This window comes from Aedes albopictus, chromosome 2 (assembly GCF_035046485.1).
Source record: "Aedes albopictus strain Foshan chromosome 2, AalbF5, whole genome shotgun sequence".
NCBI classification, from domain to species: domain Eukaryota; kingdom Metazoa; phylum Arthropoda; class Insecta; order Diptera; family Culicidae; genus Aedes; species Aedes albopictus.
In genome coordinates this window covers 260839719-260856387 of record NC_085137.1, presented here as the reverse complement: position 1 = coordinate 260856387, position 16669 = coordinate 260839719, and the positions used below count along the sequence as shown (strand labels likewise).

Here is a 16669-nt window from a genome sequence, read left to right as displayed (position 1 = left end):
GTGTAGCCACCTTGAAGCAAAGTTGTAGAGTAAGTTTTTCGAAGGCATGAAAGATACGAAATAATAATACAATGTAAAATTATATTTCAAAACACGTACAATGACATTACAACTGAAATGCAAAAAAAAACTGCATCAGTATGGCCCATACTTATATAAAACTAAAATCAATCCGAAATCTCCTACTAATCATTTAGAAATTCTGAAAAGCGGAAAGCATTGAACACGACACGCTTGAGCTTGGTTTTTACATATGCATGTGCCACCCTAATGCTAGAATGTGAGCTCACTACTCGCACGGAGTGCCCTTGATTATGTCACTAATCTGTCCCGTCAAGATTCTATAGTTGTACTCTGCAGGATCCAAGGACGTAAAGATGAACATGGGAAGGCGATCGGAAAGCACCCACAAATTGCCTTCTGTGTCGACCTTCAGATCATTCGGAAACACCAGTGCATCGCTGTCCGAGTCAACCAGACCTTGCGTATCCGGAGTTAAGGGCTTTGCCGTATTCCAACAACCTACTCCATCTTTGTTCACCTGCGTGTAGAAAATGATTCCGGTTTCTGCATCGTAGAACTCAGCAGATGATTGTGAGTTTGGTCCACGATCACCCATCAGCTTGTAGTCGTAGTAAGATTCCGGACTTTGCGAATAAGTTTCGTTTTGCAGAATTCGATTCGATACCATGAATTCTTTCGTGCTTGAGAAGGCGTGGAAGTAAACCGGTCTAGATCCATCACGGAGTCGTTTTCCTACAGCCATTCCAAATACTCCATCGGTCCATTGGAAGTTGACGCCTCCAATATTGTAGTCTCCAGATAGTGGATCAAAGTGGAAGAAGTTATGCTTAACGCGCCAAGATTTATCCTCTTTGAAAGAATAGACTACCACTTGATAGCCTCCCAAGTCTGGCACATAGGCGTAGGCATTATCGCAATCTCCTCGTTCGGCATCGATAATCTGAAATGGTTCGAACAATATAGAACGTGGTGCAATGATCAGTACAAAAAAAAATCTATACTAACCACATTGGCGAAAAAGGAGTCTTCTTTCAGCAGTGATTCGGGGAAATAGTGTCTTCGAATGAGCTTGTCGGTATAAAGGTCAAAGATAGCGAGCGATGGAGTTGCATACGAAGTTGCGTCACCAAGAATGTCCGCAAGACCAGTATCCATGACCCAGAGGCGATCGCATTCATCCGCTCTTACTCGGAAGGTGGAGATGATAGTGCCATTGTCTTTCAGCATCTTTGACGAATCTCCATCATCTGAATTAGGAAAATAGAAGTCTTATTATTTCCATTCCGTAAAGTAGTTAATCTAACTTAAACAAAAAAAAATCTTATAATAAAGAAATCATGGATAATAGGGTGACTCACATTAAAAATATATAGAAAACTAGAAAAATTAGAAGTCTTATCTTACCCTCTGAACACCCAGAAGGCTCAAATGAGAATCGCATATTATCCAAAACTAAAAAAGCACTTTTCTCCAGAACGACGAAAAAGCGAACAAAATTACTGTGTCCAATTGTCATGATTGACTAAAAAAACTATCGGACGTTCTTATTTTCTTTGATTTGTGGATCATTTTGGGAAAAAGTGCTTTTTTAGTTCTGAACATTTGCCTTTCTCAATTGAGCCAGAAGCTACAGTCAAACTTTGAGTTTAGGCCTCACCTAAAGTACACAGGGTCATCTTTTTGACAAGGAATGAACTAAAGATCAAACATCTGATGAAAATTCGATCTAGTCAAATAACATGTTTAAGCATTGGTTTCTTTTTGGACAAATATTCGACATTGTGTACTAGGATCTTTAGAGGGCACTCAACGAGCTTGAAATTAGTATGAAAAACAGAAAAAACATGCCTGCTTTTGAATTTCAATGACATTTTCACTGCCAAAGTGAACGAAGTCAGAAAATTGAAAAATGAACCATTCGGAAAAAGTAAAATATTAATATTTTGAGAAAGGAATATATGTTTTATGTTATCTAGCATATGAAAGCTTGGTGTTGGTCAGTTTGAATGACGTATGGCACATAATTAATATGTCACAAAACTTTTTAAATTTTCATATATTGTACCCAAGAAATTTTGGTAATTTTGAAGTTACAAAATGGTTGGTGTCGTCACGTGTCGCCGTAATTTCAAATAGTACATCTTAAACATCATGCTTTGGACTGCATAAAAACGTTTAAATATTTTGCAGAAATTTGCAGGTTTTAAAATTAGAGCTATTTAAAAAAAAGTAATTTTTCATATATTTTATGTTATTTTCCCATTTTTGACTGAATTAAAATTAATCTTCTAACATTTTTTACACGTTTTGAACAAATATGATTCAATTTGATCGAAAGTTAATCATTTAATTGAATTCAGATTGAATTTCTAACAAAAAAAAAACGCAAAAAATGTGGGGTTCACTGACTTATACAGTTTTTGAAATTATTGAAGTTACGTAATTTTTAAATACTCGTTTTTAAAAACTAAAATACTATATAACATATCTAGACAACCTATAACTTAGATTAAACACATAAAAAGAGTTTTGGCCGAACTTTATTTTTTTCGACCATTGTGCGTGGTTCGATTGAACCATCGTTGATGTTTTTGTAGATAACACGGCTGTTCGGGTTCGTTTGGAAGTTGACCATCAATGTTAACTTCTTTTCCCGATCAGCCTAGATAGCTGTGTAGTGTCGGTAGCGGTTGTCTCAATTGGCTAAGAATAACACTACGGATCGCCTGATCCAGTGGTAAGAGTCCACTAAACAGGTGACCCCTAATTCATGGTGTTATGCGGCTTTATGCTTACCGTGCCAAAGAATGAATGGTTAGGGGGGGTCTAATAAATACCTAACCACAAACGGAGCCTGTGGAGAGTTAGGGCGTCCTCCACAGAATTACGCCCTTACTACGCTAACCGGAGCAATGGTGCAGCGGACCTTGCGTTTCTCCGAGATAATCAGTTGCCCTTCTTAAGTCTCAAATTTGAGGCTAAATAAGGGCGGGGTTATTCAAATGCTGTTAATTAGCTTACATTACTACCTCTATGGGTTCGCTTAATGCGTTTTCGCCATTGGCGTTTTTCAATTGACCCCGATTTGGTTCGTCGTTGATGTTTCCTTTTTGTGCTGTGATTGTGAAGAGTGTAATCCTGTCTAGTTTGGGTAGTGGCTACGGCAAGGAAACGTCAGATCAATTTTCAGCGTAAAAAGCGTATGTAGCCCAAGTGGATCTACTTCGTTAACAGTATGTTTCAACCTTTCCTTATGGATGCCTTGAAGCAAGCTCTTGTTTTCAGCATATTTCCGATGATTTTTGGCATCTGAAGTAGCTCAAACATTGATTTGAGATGCTTCAGTTTGATGGAATTCTTAGGTAGTACAGTTCATAGTTAACTTAACATAGAATTGCACCAAGAATTGCACCTAACCCAACTCTGCATGAGCAAAATTTATCATGAGTTGACTGATTGGCATGTGTCAGATAAGGAATCTCCATTTGACCTTCTTTGCACTTTTGAGTGTTCTTTCGCAAACTTTGCGTATTCAGGCGTCCCTGCTCAACAAACTAGGGAACCTAATTGGTTGCGATCACATTTTATGGATAACTCGCTTCTATTGCTACTCCAAGAGAGTTTCATTGTGGTTTTATTATCACAACGCCCTTCATTGTGGTATACCATAGCTACTGCTTTAAAAGAAGCTTGTCCTCTGCGGTCTGTGCGAACCGCAAGAGGTATTCCTGAACGGAACTCGGACCTGTTCAAGTTCTACATATCTTCGGATAAACCAGTCTTTTGTATAGCTACGAATCTTTGCTTCTACCCCGAGGATTGTAGCTGTAGAATCGATTTAGTGGGTACTAAAAAGCTCTGCTTACTTCAAATCTTCTGGAGCAAATGATGCTTTGTCCTATTTTTCTCCAGAGGGCTTTGAGTTTTTCAAACATGTTTTGAACTCTTGTAGTTTTCTACTGGGTATTTTCATGGCGTGAAATTACTCTGTAGTTTCATCCCGAAAGAGTGCGTGCGTTGTAAAAAGAAGGATTAAGTTCCAGATTTATCTGGTTACCTTGTTCTTTCTGAAATGCTTGAAACGCATTGTCGATTATCACATCTGTGATGTTCGTCTGGCTAACATGCCTGTTCATGTGAACTCACATGTCTCCCAATTTGGGATGTCCACAGTGACTCTTTTACACAAAGTTGTATACGTTTTCAAGAAAGCACTCGCTCAAACGTAGTTTTTGCTTGGGTGATTTCTTGAATATTGAGGATGCTTTTGATGACGTGCCTTTCTATGTCATATTGAAAGTCGCATGGCGTCGCAAGCTACCTCCAATGAGCTATACTGCCGGTGGAAGCATAATTGTCCCATGTGCATTTTTGGCAATATTGAGATTTTGCAGCCCATGACCATGTATCGTAGGAAACTATCATATGGGGAAATAAAAATAGGTAGTTTGTTCCGAAAATTGTTGAAAAAATGCATGGCCGATTTGTAACATTCTTAAAAGTGGACGCATAAGCGTCACGTTTCATAGGAAATCCTATGGAACTATAAAATCGCTCTAAAATAAAAAAAATAGTGCTCAAATTGAAAATTGGTTGATGTTAGAACACGATTCAGCACTTTACTTTATAGTTGAGACAATTTAAATTTTTCAAACTTTGGACGCGATTTTCTCGATTGTCTGTTTTTGCACATGGGACATTTATGCGTCCACCGGCAGTATAGGCTCTTTTTGCGCTTATGCGTTTTACAGTGTCCTTTTCAGGGCACTGATTAACCCCGTTGTGGTATGGGCTATGAGCTCTCGTTGCGCTTAGGCGTTCATTCCCTCTTCTAGGGCACCCCTTCCTATTTCATCACCTTTCCCAATTCCCATCCCTTGTCCCATTCTCCCTCAGGTAAATGATGAAATAGGCTCATATGTATGGCGATGGCACAAATGTCCCAAATGGAGGATAACGTGCCTCTGGAGCCGGCCTTCTGATACCTGATGTCAAATAATTTTGTCGGAGACAACAAAGCGATCCGAAGCCTGCGAAAATATTTGTACCCTATAGAAAATTCTGAAAGGGAATTTTGGAAGAAATCCCGGAGCAATCCCTAGAAGAATTTCTAGAAAAATCCCTGGAGGAATTCCTAAAGGAATTCCTGCAGGAATACCTGGAGGAAACCCTCGAGGAATCGCTGGAGGAATTTCAGAAACTGACGAAACTTCTTAAAGAACTCCAGGAGGAATCCTAAGAGAAAATTGTGGAGAAATTCTTGGGGGAATTCTGCTATTCTGCTATTATCAACGCATCTCCTGGTATTTGCTCATCTGTGTTGTCTTTTCACTGGCGAATACGTCTACCTATTGACGTTTATGGGCTTGCCGGATCAAGTCATATTGACCAATCCAAATTCCTGTGTGGTAGTGGTTTGTGTTCAGATTTCCCGTGTTAATCTATCTGTAAGAACTTTGTAAACATCTTTTGTTCTCACGTATATGGATAGGCTTACATTAGGTTTCGTGAGACATTTTTTGGACAACTCAATACAGGGGGTGGTCAAAATGTTTGGGATAGGCAACTTGTTTTTCTTCTTGCATTTGCACATATCGGGCGCCCATGCTGCCTTAAATGCATCTTCAGTCAGCCCCCGCCTTCTCTTTTAAAACCCCCTCCCCCCAAAATAAAAATCCTAGCTACGCCAATGGAAGCCAGACGAATCGGATACATAAGTTATTAATGTGTCTAAAACAAAGTACATGATGGCAAAGGGCTCTAGGGAGGAATTACCGCGCCCGCCACCACGGATTTCTATCGACGGTGATGATATCGAGGCGGTTGAAGAATTCTTGTACTTGAGCTCACTGGTGGCCGCCAACAACGACACCAGCAGAGAAATTCAGAGACGCTTTGTGGCAGGAAATCGAGCTTACGTTAGGACTCTTTAAGACTTTCGAACGGAAGATTTTGCGGACCATCTACGGCGGAGTGCCAATGAATGGCGGGACTTGGAGAAGGCGAATGAACCACGAACTGCATCAGCTGCTGCATCGCAAAAATCGGGAGGCTACGGTGGGCGGGTCACGTCATCAGGATGTCGGATAGCAACCCGACTAAAATGGTTCTCGAGAGCCATCCGACCGGTACTAGAAGACGTGATGCGCAGCGAGCTACATAGGTGGGTCGATCAAGTGGACGGCGATTTGCGGACCCTTCGCAGAGTGTGGAACTGGAGATGCACAGCCATGCCATGGAATGGAGATGACTTTTACATACAGCAGAGGACACTCAGGCTTTAGTCTGATCGGTAAGCTGCCGGTGGACGCATAATTGTCCCATGTGCAAAAACAGACAATCGAGAAAATCGCGTCCAAAGTTCAAAAAAGTAAAATGCCTCAACCACAGACAAACAGACGTAACACCTTGAACGATTGTCATGGAAATCCATCGCCCAGTTCACACTACCATCACCTGGTGGAAAAGTTGCACAAATCACTGTGTTGTGCAATATCGTCAACAGAAGGCGCTAGTGTGAAACGTCAAACGCCTAGAAAAACGATGCGCGCGCCTCTGGTTGTGAAAGCTACAACTATGAAAATTTAAAATGATCGTTAAAAGCGTGGTCGATGGAAATTTCGCAAGTGTTACGTCTGTTTGTCTGTGCCTCAACTATGAAGCATAACGATTTTCATGGAAATCCATCGCCCAGTTCACACTACCATCACCTGGTGGAAATGTTTCACGAATCACTGTGTTGTGCAATATCGTCAACAGAAGGCGCTAGTGTGAAACGTCAAACGCATAGAAAAACGATGCGCGCGCCTCTGGTTGTGAAAGCCACAACTATGAAAATTTAAGATGATCGTTAAAAGCGTGGTCGATGGAAATTTCGCAAGTGTTACGTCTGTTTGTCTGTGGCTGATTGGTGTCTTCGGCAAAGTTTTTTGGCTGGTGAAGCACTTACTGATAATGGGCTATTCAATTCAAAATTCTACCACTAGGCAGCGCTAGAGGACACTGCGTTGTGCAGCAACATCAACAGAAGGTGCTAGTGTGACACATCAAACATGAAGATAAACAATGCGCGCGCCTCTGATCGTGAAGGTCGCAAGTATAAAGATTTAAAATGATCGCTAGAAGCGTGGTCGATGGAAATTTTGCCAGTGTTATGCCTGTTTGTCTGAGTTTCACTATGGATGTGCTTTAACTAAGCCAAAGAACAGGTGTATCAGTTGAGATGTAACACCAGAAGAAGGGAAAGTTCGACCGACCACTTGTAATTGTTTAATGAGATATACCAGTATACACTTACTCTTTCCATCATCCTTTGACTGGGGTAATTGATTAGCTTCCCAGCTTGGGTACGGATGCAGTAAAGGTGACACGCCGTCCGATATGTTGACAAAGGTCAATGAAGCCGCAACTCCGGATTTCCATCTGGAATAGAGAAACGAGAATAATGCAAGCTAATTAGAGTGGTGGTTAGTCAACGAGCGGGAACAGGTTATTGAGAAATCTCGTTTTAATTGCTCTACCAATTCAACAAAGGTGTTGTTCAACGGGGAAATCCATGAATCTTTGCTCCCATCCTTTCATACAGGTAATACGATTCAGTGCGGACACATTGTGCTTCCCTGTACAAATCAAGGTGAATTCTGGTTTTGAAGTTGCAAATTTGATATCATCGCCGTGCAACAGGTTTTTCGTTGTTTGAGTAGTTAAGTAGCCTAATCTGACATGTTTTGCGCGCCTGATGAATCCCCTAAATCTGGATTTCAATATCAATCAAACACGTGCCATGGATAACATGAAGCGATGAATTTGTTAAAGTAATTATGAAGAAGATACCGTAAGTCGGGGTAATTTTGATGGTACTGCAGACATTGTGTGTTTTAACTTATAAACATGATTCCATTAATCAATTAAGAAAAAGACAAAGGTTGGTCTATACTGTAAATATGAAAGTCCATTTCAGAGGTTTTTCTATTACAACGAAGCTTATATAAGTTTTTTGGACAAAAAAAATGTCGATATTTTCGTTATATTCCAACACCTTCAAACAATGTGCTGTGCAACAATGTTTTGAATATTTTTTCAACGGTTGGTCACTTATTTTAGGTAGATCAATCATAGTACATAGATTCTAAATTTTGCATTGAATCTCCTAATGAAGTCTTTTCACGAATTGGAATGTTTGTAATGGGGCAGAAATCTCAACACACTGAAAAACGCCTAATAGTATGCAATGCCCTTCTGTTATATTTTTCTTAGGATTTGATTTGTTTCAGGGCACTATCAAAGTTACCCCAAATTGAAAATGTGATTTTCGCTCATATGGAAAATTATAGGTCACCCAAAAAAAAACTTTGCAGATTATTCAATTGCAATTGATAACTGAGACTTCAGTTTTTGATTTAAAAATATAAAACTAAGGAAAATACTGTCACATGCAAAACTATTAAGGAAATTGCTGAAAAACTATCAAAGTAACTTCGTTTTACGGTAGGTACCAGGAAAAATATGCAAAAAAAAAACGTCATCAAAATTCAGCTGCAAAATTGATAAAGAGCTTGCTATCGCCAAGCAATATCAACAACCCTTACAATAATAGATTTATCTGTATTATACAGATTTTATAGCATTTGAAAGATTGCTTTTTAAGGGAATAAAGATGTTTCATTAGTATAGGATACAGATATTTCAGTCTAATTTTGTATGGGATACAGATTTTTGAACGATTGATACACAAAATCATATGGCATCGCTGGTCTATACAGAGGTGAATTTCCGGAGATGTGTGTGGAAAAGTTAAACATTGGTTCTGCTGCTCAAACCCGGGTAGACACCTGGAGACCCGTCGGCATACGACCTATCTGCCTTCTGAACACCGCCGGAAAACTGCTGAAATGGACCATTCTGTCGAGCTGATGGTCTGTACCGAAAAACTCGATGGCTCAGGCCTCTGGGATAACAAGTACGGCTTCCGATCGACCGTGGCTGCTATCAGGGCTGTAACCAAAACGGCTGAGATAACGCTGCAAAAGAAGCGAACAGGAATCCGCTATTGTGCGGTCGTCACGCTGGACGTAAAGAATGCGTTCAACAGCGTCAGCTGGGCCACCATCGAGTGCGCCATTCATCACTTAGGAGTCCCGGTTAGCCTATGCCGGATACTGGAGAACTACTTCCAGAATAAGGTGCTAATCTTTTCCGATGATATTTCCCTCGTGCTATATGGCGAGTCGATAGAAGAAGTGGAACTGACAGCAACGTACGCAATGGCATAGTGGAGGACTAGATTTTTTTTCCTTCTAAACCATAGGGGGAAAAATCTGCTCAACAAACACCCTAACAGGAAGGTTAGGGTAGTGTGGGGCTGAGGCCGTTTTCTACAACAAAAGTAAAAGTCAGGACTACTCTATCCTCGACCCACTAAAACACATTCCTATGGTCGCCAAACCCTTCGTCTCTCCGGAACCACCAAGAAGGCATTGCTTCAGAGAGGGGCTAGTGCACATCGCACTCTCAAGGTTAGCTGCGTAGCCTGCAGCAACGAACATCGATGACTCGCTTTGGAGAGTCCATCACGGTAGCATGCTGGCGCTTAGCCAGTTTCCCGAGTGGTCCTCGCCACTCCCTTTGTACTCGGAAGGCGGGCAGGGTCAACCTCGCCCGCGTCCAACTGCTTTGCAGACATCAAGAACTGATGCCCACGTGCAACCCGAACTGACCTGCCCGCAAAGGAAGGGTATCACTACCCTTCAGGCCCTATCAGCTGCATCAGAAGGTTGCTGGCAGCAGGGTCTCCACCTGCCCCGACCCTTGCCGGGGATCCCTTTCCAACCGCGGGCTCGGATCCAACCTAGTAGACCGACGCCACGACAGCACCGCTACCGGGACTTCCTCTCCGCGGTCACTTAATCGCTGTAAGGGTCGATCTCGACCGCAGGGCACCGGTATGGCCTCCGAAGCCGACTCCGAACCCCTGGACCACCTCTTGTACTGCATCTGGACTAGCCATTCTCCGAGTCCACGCGCCACCTCCTCTGTAGCTCCTAGACGTTGAAACGGAGTTCCAGTCAAACTCATCCCTACACATCCTCTGGACCAAGTTGTCCGGGTTTGTGTCCTCCCCGCATGTGGCAAGCATGCGGTCACGCATTGTGCAAAAACGCGGGCACACGAACAAAACGTGTTCCGCCGTTTCCTCTAAACCATTGCACACTGGGTATTCATCATCATTTAATCATCATCATTTATTGTTGTTAATTCAACGGACTTCTTAAGTCTAATTGAATATTAAAAAAAAAAACAATTATACACAAGCAAACTACAACAAACAGAAAATTCACATTGATCATAAAATAACAATTTCATTACAACAGACACTATACGTTGAAATGCAGTGATATCGTGCCATTCCTTTACAGCGGTTCCCAAACATCGTCTCGAAACTCTCTAAAGCGTAATCCAGCTGGCCAGGTAGATGGTTGAAGTGCAATTTCTTTCAGGCGTACGTCGACACCAACCTTGAACGATACATATGGCATCGAGAGCGTATCTTTCCAAGAAGGAACTAGTTTTTTGACAACAGCATCATCGGTTCCTAGCGAATCGGTAACAAATTCCAAAATCTGTTGCTCGGTTACGCAGTTTTTCACCCTTGTGAAGAATAGCCAGAACCTATCGTTGGGAGCTCTCTGTTCCACAGCTGCTCTGCTATAACGGCCTGAGTGTGTTGTGCTCTGTTGACTATCGGACAAACACAATAGCGACGACTCCGCAAGTGGACGATGCGCATTTAGATCCTCTGTTTTATTTGCTTCAACGCGAGGTGTAATGGAATTCAATGAATGATGAAGAGAAGCAATTCCTTGTTTTAGTTTGGCAATTTCCCCATCAATACGAGAAACGTCGTTTGCCTTTGGCAAAGTGGCATTTTTGTCCTGTTGATCGGGCATTAGCTCAGGACGTTCACTACGTTGTTTGCGTATCGTTTTAATACATTGATTGCACAGCCAACAAAAGTTCGAAATTGTGCTGCGGTGCTGCATGAGGACGTCGTGGCTCAACTTCATACAAGCAGCGTGAAAGAGACCGTTGCAAAGACCTTCACATTCGATGTAGTCGACACCGACGGCAATCACATCTAGGCATTTTTTGCATTGTGAACTTTTATATGTGGAGGCAATTGCAGCCATATCGAAGCTGAAGTTCATCCGTTGATACAAATTTGCAGAACTATATTTGATAAGCTGATCGATTTACGGTGTTTTTTCACAAAAATCCAGATGTTTCAAAGCAATGACGACGAAATCCAACTTTGGAGCACTTTCAACGATATTCCAGGCAAAATTACACGCAAAATAATGTACAAAACCGCAGAGCAATCACGATCCACGTTCAATACTTCGAGATTCACACACACAATCATTCAGGAGAATCCGCATGCCCGAAACGGTGTAGATACTGTCGGAAGCAACCATGACCTGTAAGGACCTGTGTCAGGTGGAACTATCTACCCTCGGTATCAACCTATGGGTCCACCTTCCTTTGGTGGAACTGTCGCACGCGCGCTGCCATTTGACTATAGAGGCCATTCTGGCAGTCCTGCGTATGCCTCTTGTGCCGCGCATTTCGAAGCACTCCATGTCCTCTCTGATAAGAATGCTGATAGGCACCATACCAGTAATGACGCAGAGAGCGTCGTGTGACACGGTACGGTACGCGCTCGCAACCCTCAGGCACATAAGCCTGTAAGTACTTGCCAGCTTCCGTCGGTAGCATTTAGTACTTAGCGCGGTGCCCCACGCCGGGCCACCATACCTAAGTATGGACGTAGCAACACTAGCCAGAAGCTTGCGCTTACTGGCGTACACCGCAGAGCTATTGGACATCATCCGGGACAGTGCCGCAATAGCTGTGGAGGCTCTTTTACAGGCATAATCGACGTGGCTACCAAGGTTGTTAACCGACAAATTATCGACAGTTAACTCAACGCAAACTCGATAACGATAAAGGTTGCTCGATAATCTCTCGATAACGATAACCAAACGATAAATCAACGCGAAGATCAACGTAGCTTCGATAATTTTGCGATAAATCTAGTTACCCTAGTGACGGCATCAACAACGGTTCAGATCGCGAAGAAAATTTTTCGGAGACGTTATCGAGTCGATAATTTCCACAGTTAACTGTATCGCCGATGACGTTTGAGCTTGAAGACGTTATCGTTATCGACGATAAACGATAACAGACGTTAACTTTATCGCCGATAACGATAATTTATCGATTAACAACCTTGGTGGCTACCGAAGGTAAGCTTATCGTCGATCATCACGCCCAAGTGTTTGACGAATCGCTTTGACAGGATAGTGTACTCTCCTACACTGGTCTCCGTCTGCTGCTCCGACTTCAGGTTGTTAACAACCGTCACCTCTGTCTTGTGGTGAGCCAGCTCCAGTTTCCTGGACCGCATCCACGCCTCCACAACCTTGGAGTTGTTGATAGTCAACTTCACTTCCTCAATCGTTTCACCGTAGACTTCGAGCGTAATGTCATCGGCAAATCCGACAATCACCACTCCCACTGGGTACTCTAACCTCAACACCTCGTCGTACATGACATTCCATAACACCGGACCCAGGATGGAGCCTTCGGGACTCCTGAGGCTATGTGAAAGCACTTCCGACCCCCCTCCGTGTCGTAGACTAGTACACGATTCTGAAAGTAACTTCCGAGAATCTTGTACAGGTACTCCGGTATCCCCAGACGCAAGAGCGCACCGGCAATAGCAGACCAGCTGGCGCTATTAAACGGCATTCCTTACATCCAGAGTCACTACCGCGCAAAAGCGAATTCCCCTCCTCTTAGGCTCGAGTGCTTCCTCGGCGGTTTTTGTAACCGACAAGATAGCGTCTATGGTGCACCTCCCCTTCCGGAAGCCGTACTGGTTACACGAAAGACCATTTTTGCCCTCGGTGAACCTCAACATTCATTGAGGATGATCTTTTGGAGCACCTTCCCCGCCGTGTCAATCAAGCATATTGGTCTATATGCCGACGGGTCTCCGGGTGGTTTCCCCGCCTTTGGCAATAGTACCAGGCTCTGCCTCTAGAGACCTCTAGGACTGGATGTGGTCGAGACCGTTGGCACTCGCGCACCACAAAACAGAAGTAGTGGTAGTAAACAACCGCAAGTCTGAACAACAGGCAGAGGTCACCACAGGCTGATTCATGATCAACTCTAAGCGCTCACTGAAGCCATTTGGGGATCATAATCGAAGATAAGCTAAAATTCGGAAGACACGTGGAATATGCCTGCAAAAGGGCAAGCATGGCGATAATGGCATTGTCAAAGATAATGTCAAGTAGCTCGGCAATAGTCTCGAGTAAGCGTAAGCTGCCCGCGATAGTAGCGGTCTCCATACTACGGTAAGGCGCCGCTGCATAATCGAATGCGCTAGTGATCAATCGAAACGTGAAGCGACTCGTGAGTACCCACAGGTCGATGTGGCTTAGGGTGGTCAGCGCATACTGCACGGTCTCAAAGGACGCGGTATGTGTGCTAGCGGGCATGATGCCCATACACTACCCAACTAACAGCTAAATATCAGCTTTCATCTGTAGTTCAGCAATAATGTTTGTTGGGTAGTTGTGGCGGTAGCTTGGGCGGTAGAGGATGAAGAGTGCTTCGAGTGACGCGGCATAAGAGGCGCGAGGTGGATCGCCTGAATATCGTCTATGCTGAAGTGGCAGAGGGAATGGGATTTCTCCAGCAAGGGTAGATGGACATACAGGCTCATACAGAGCAAGTCTGAATGGACGTACAAGCCCCATGGCGAGGTTAATTTTCACTTGACACAATTTATGTCAGACCATGGGTGCTTTAGGTGGTTTCTGCAAAGATTCGGACATGCTGGCTCTAACGCATGTCCGGAATGCGCAGACTGTGGTGGGACTGCGGAGCATGTGCTCTTTGAATGCCCACGCTTCATGGAGCAAAAGGTCGAGTATGCAGGAGATATGCGGTAGAGATATCACTCCAGACAACATTGTTGAACGGATGTGTACAAGGGTGGACAAGTTGGATCCCGTTACTTCCACGGTCTTCCGAAGCGTATTTGAACAACAGAGAAAATGGCGGGCCGACCAACTTAACTGATGGAACGCTTACCAATAGAGAATACTCATGTACGGTTCCCCCTTCTCGAAGTCATACCTAACGGGTGTACCGCGGAGGTAAGGAAGAGAGAGAATGAGTTTTTAGTGGGTCGATCTCCACCTCTTGGGTATCTATCTAATCAGCAGATTTTCTCATTCAATTTAAAAACAATGAGGTCAATAAGGTTACATAAACATCGGCGAACGGCAACCCATAATGGACCACCAATTGGACTGGAAACAGGAACAACAGCCACACATCAACATCCTCATGCTCATCATTCTACCATGGCACTAAGGGGATTCAGGTGGCCAAAAATAAAAAATTGACTTTTTTCAATTTAAGATTCACCTTTGGTAGTTGAAAGTAGACCACTTGGACCAGTAAACCCTAGAATATTAGTTTGCCAATTCCTATACTTATCGAGATATTGGTAGCAGAATGCAATTCAGTATCATAATTTACATTTTATCTAACTCATTTTGGTATCATAATGGCTATTTTTCCGAACTGGATCATTATGCAACTGAAATGAGTTGCATAATGAAAAATAGTTGTATAATGTTCATAATGCAACTCATTTGAGTTGCATTATGAATATTATGCAACTCAAATGAGTTGCATTATGAAAAAAATCATAGCATAAAATTTTGTACATAACTATTTCAGTCGAATTCCTGGTAAACCGATTTTAGCAAAGTACTGATAGTACCGTTTTTTAACAAACTAGTAAAAATGTCGACTAGTTTTTCAGATATATAATTTCGGTGCTGAAAACCCCTGATCTACAGCAAGTCTTTGCTAACAAGTGTCGTGCTCTAAGGAAAAATCAGTTTATAAATAGTTTCTTAATTTGAATGTAAGATGTTAGCGAATTACTGTGAAAGTTTTGGCTGAATCGGAGTATTGGTTACTGAAAATGAGAAGAATGAAGTGAGCAACTCTGCTCAGAGTTTAAAATTTTCATTTTCAATGAGTGAAACTCAACGTGAATTTTGAAAACTCTCAACTGAGGGATCAAAAAAAATCATTTTGGTGAATGAATTTTTTCAACTATTCATTCATTTTTCTGTCACTGACAATTTTCACTGAGAAATAAAACTGGACCGTAACTCCCGATTATACTTCCAATCGCCTCAAAACTTGTGTATAGTAGTTTATTAGAATATTAATTATGTTCTCTATTTGTCCATTAAGCCGGATTGTGCGTCTGTTAACAAAAATTGGACATTTTACGACGTGCGAAAAAATATTCGTGACAGCGAATTGAATGAAAAAAGAGAGGCTTTCAGCTGACAATGAATGTGGTCAAACACGAATGAAAAAATGAAAATGTCAATCTTCACTTTCAATCTTCGAATTTTATACTCTCTGACTCTGCTTAGAAATGGAACAAAAACAGATTTCAGCCTTGTATGGGAAGTCGATAAAATTCCGCCCCACTATATATTTTTTTCCTTCGCATTTTTAACTCGAGCCATGATTTTATACCAAGTATTACCATCAGTTTACCGAGTTTAAAATGCACAAAACTAATGCAATTAATATGTAGTGATTGATTTCAAACGGATGAAATTTGGACGCAATATGTTGCCAAACAGTTTGAATACCACGAACTTGAGACATAAGTTCACGGATACCATTTAATGACAATCATGCTCCTTGTAATGCAACGCAATGATACGGCCTCACTTGAATCAACGAACACGTCAAGAATTCACAACGATAAGAGCCACTCGGCACTCTGGTCGAAACGAGAACTTGTTTCTTAAGCTTGTTGAACTTAAACCAATTTGAAGGCCGGAACGGCGATGGTGCACTGGTTTGATTGAATTATATTCGGGGTGGATATGGCGGTATTTGCAATGAGGACTGCTGGTAGAAGGTAATTGCTGTACACTCAGAAAACTTAACTGACGAAATTCGTCAAAACCTTAAGAATTTTAGTCATAACTGTACCCAGTCAACCAGTGATCGTATAAGATGTTGCATAAGATGTTAAAGTGGAAGCGATATGCGTGCATTTTACATGCACCTAAATGGAGGCATACACGCATATTGCCTCCACTTTATAATTTTATGCAACATCTTATACGATTACTGGTTGTCTGGGCATAGTATGGATGGCATTAGAATGCCTTATAAAAACTGATAATCATGCTGTTTTGACTTTTTTTTTCATAAAAGAGATTTAGAAAAGAGTAAGCGAATATTAAACTGATGCAGACCGGAATCGATGTATGAACGTCGGTGTCGCTGAGCTCGTAATCAATTTTCATGGCTCTGCCCGACTAGAAAAATATATCAACTTTATAACACATTGTGTTATGATATTATGAATCTTTTCTATAACTTATCATGTTATAGACTAGATGCAGGATGATGTTAAAATAACTAAACTTGTAACAAAAAGTACACCGGACTAATCAAAATAATAACCTATTTTGTTATGATCAGATCAAAATTATAACACAATGTGATATAAATTTTAACTTCA

The 16669-nt window shown here is 42.0% G+C and overlaps 1 protein-coding gene across 1 annotated transcript in view; it reads right to left on the bottom strand.

The window, feature by feature from the left end:
- Window positions 1–67: 67 nt before the first annotated feature.
- LOC109414450 (protein yellow) overlaps window positions 68–16669 on the bottom strand; it is a 33397-nt gene continuing 16795 nt past the window's right edge. Inside the window, exons 2-4 of the mRNA XM_029872279.2 lie at window positions 7322–7446; window positions 1030–1271; window positions 68–964 (exon numbers count right to left, since the gene is read on the bottom strand). Of these exons, the coding sequence (XP_029728139.2) occupies window positions 290–964; window positions 1030–1271; window positions 7322–7446 (1042 nt within the window). The 3' untranslated portion in view covers window positions 68–289. The remainder of the gene's footprint in view (window positions 965–1029; window positions 1272–7321; window positions 7447–16669) is intronic.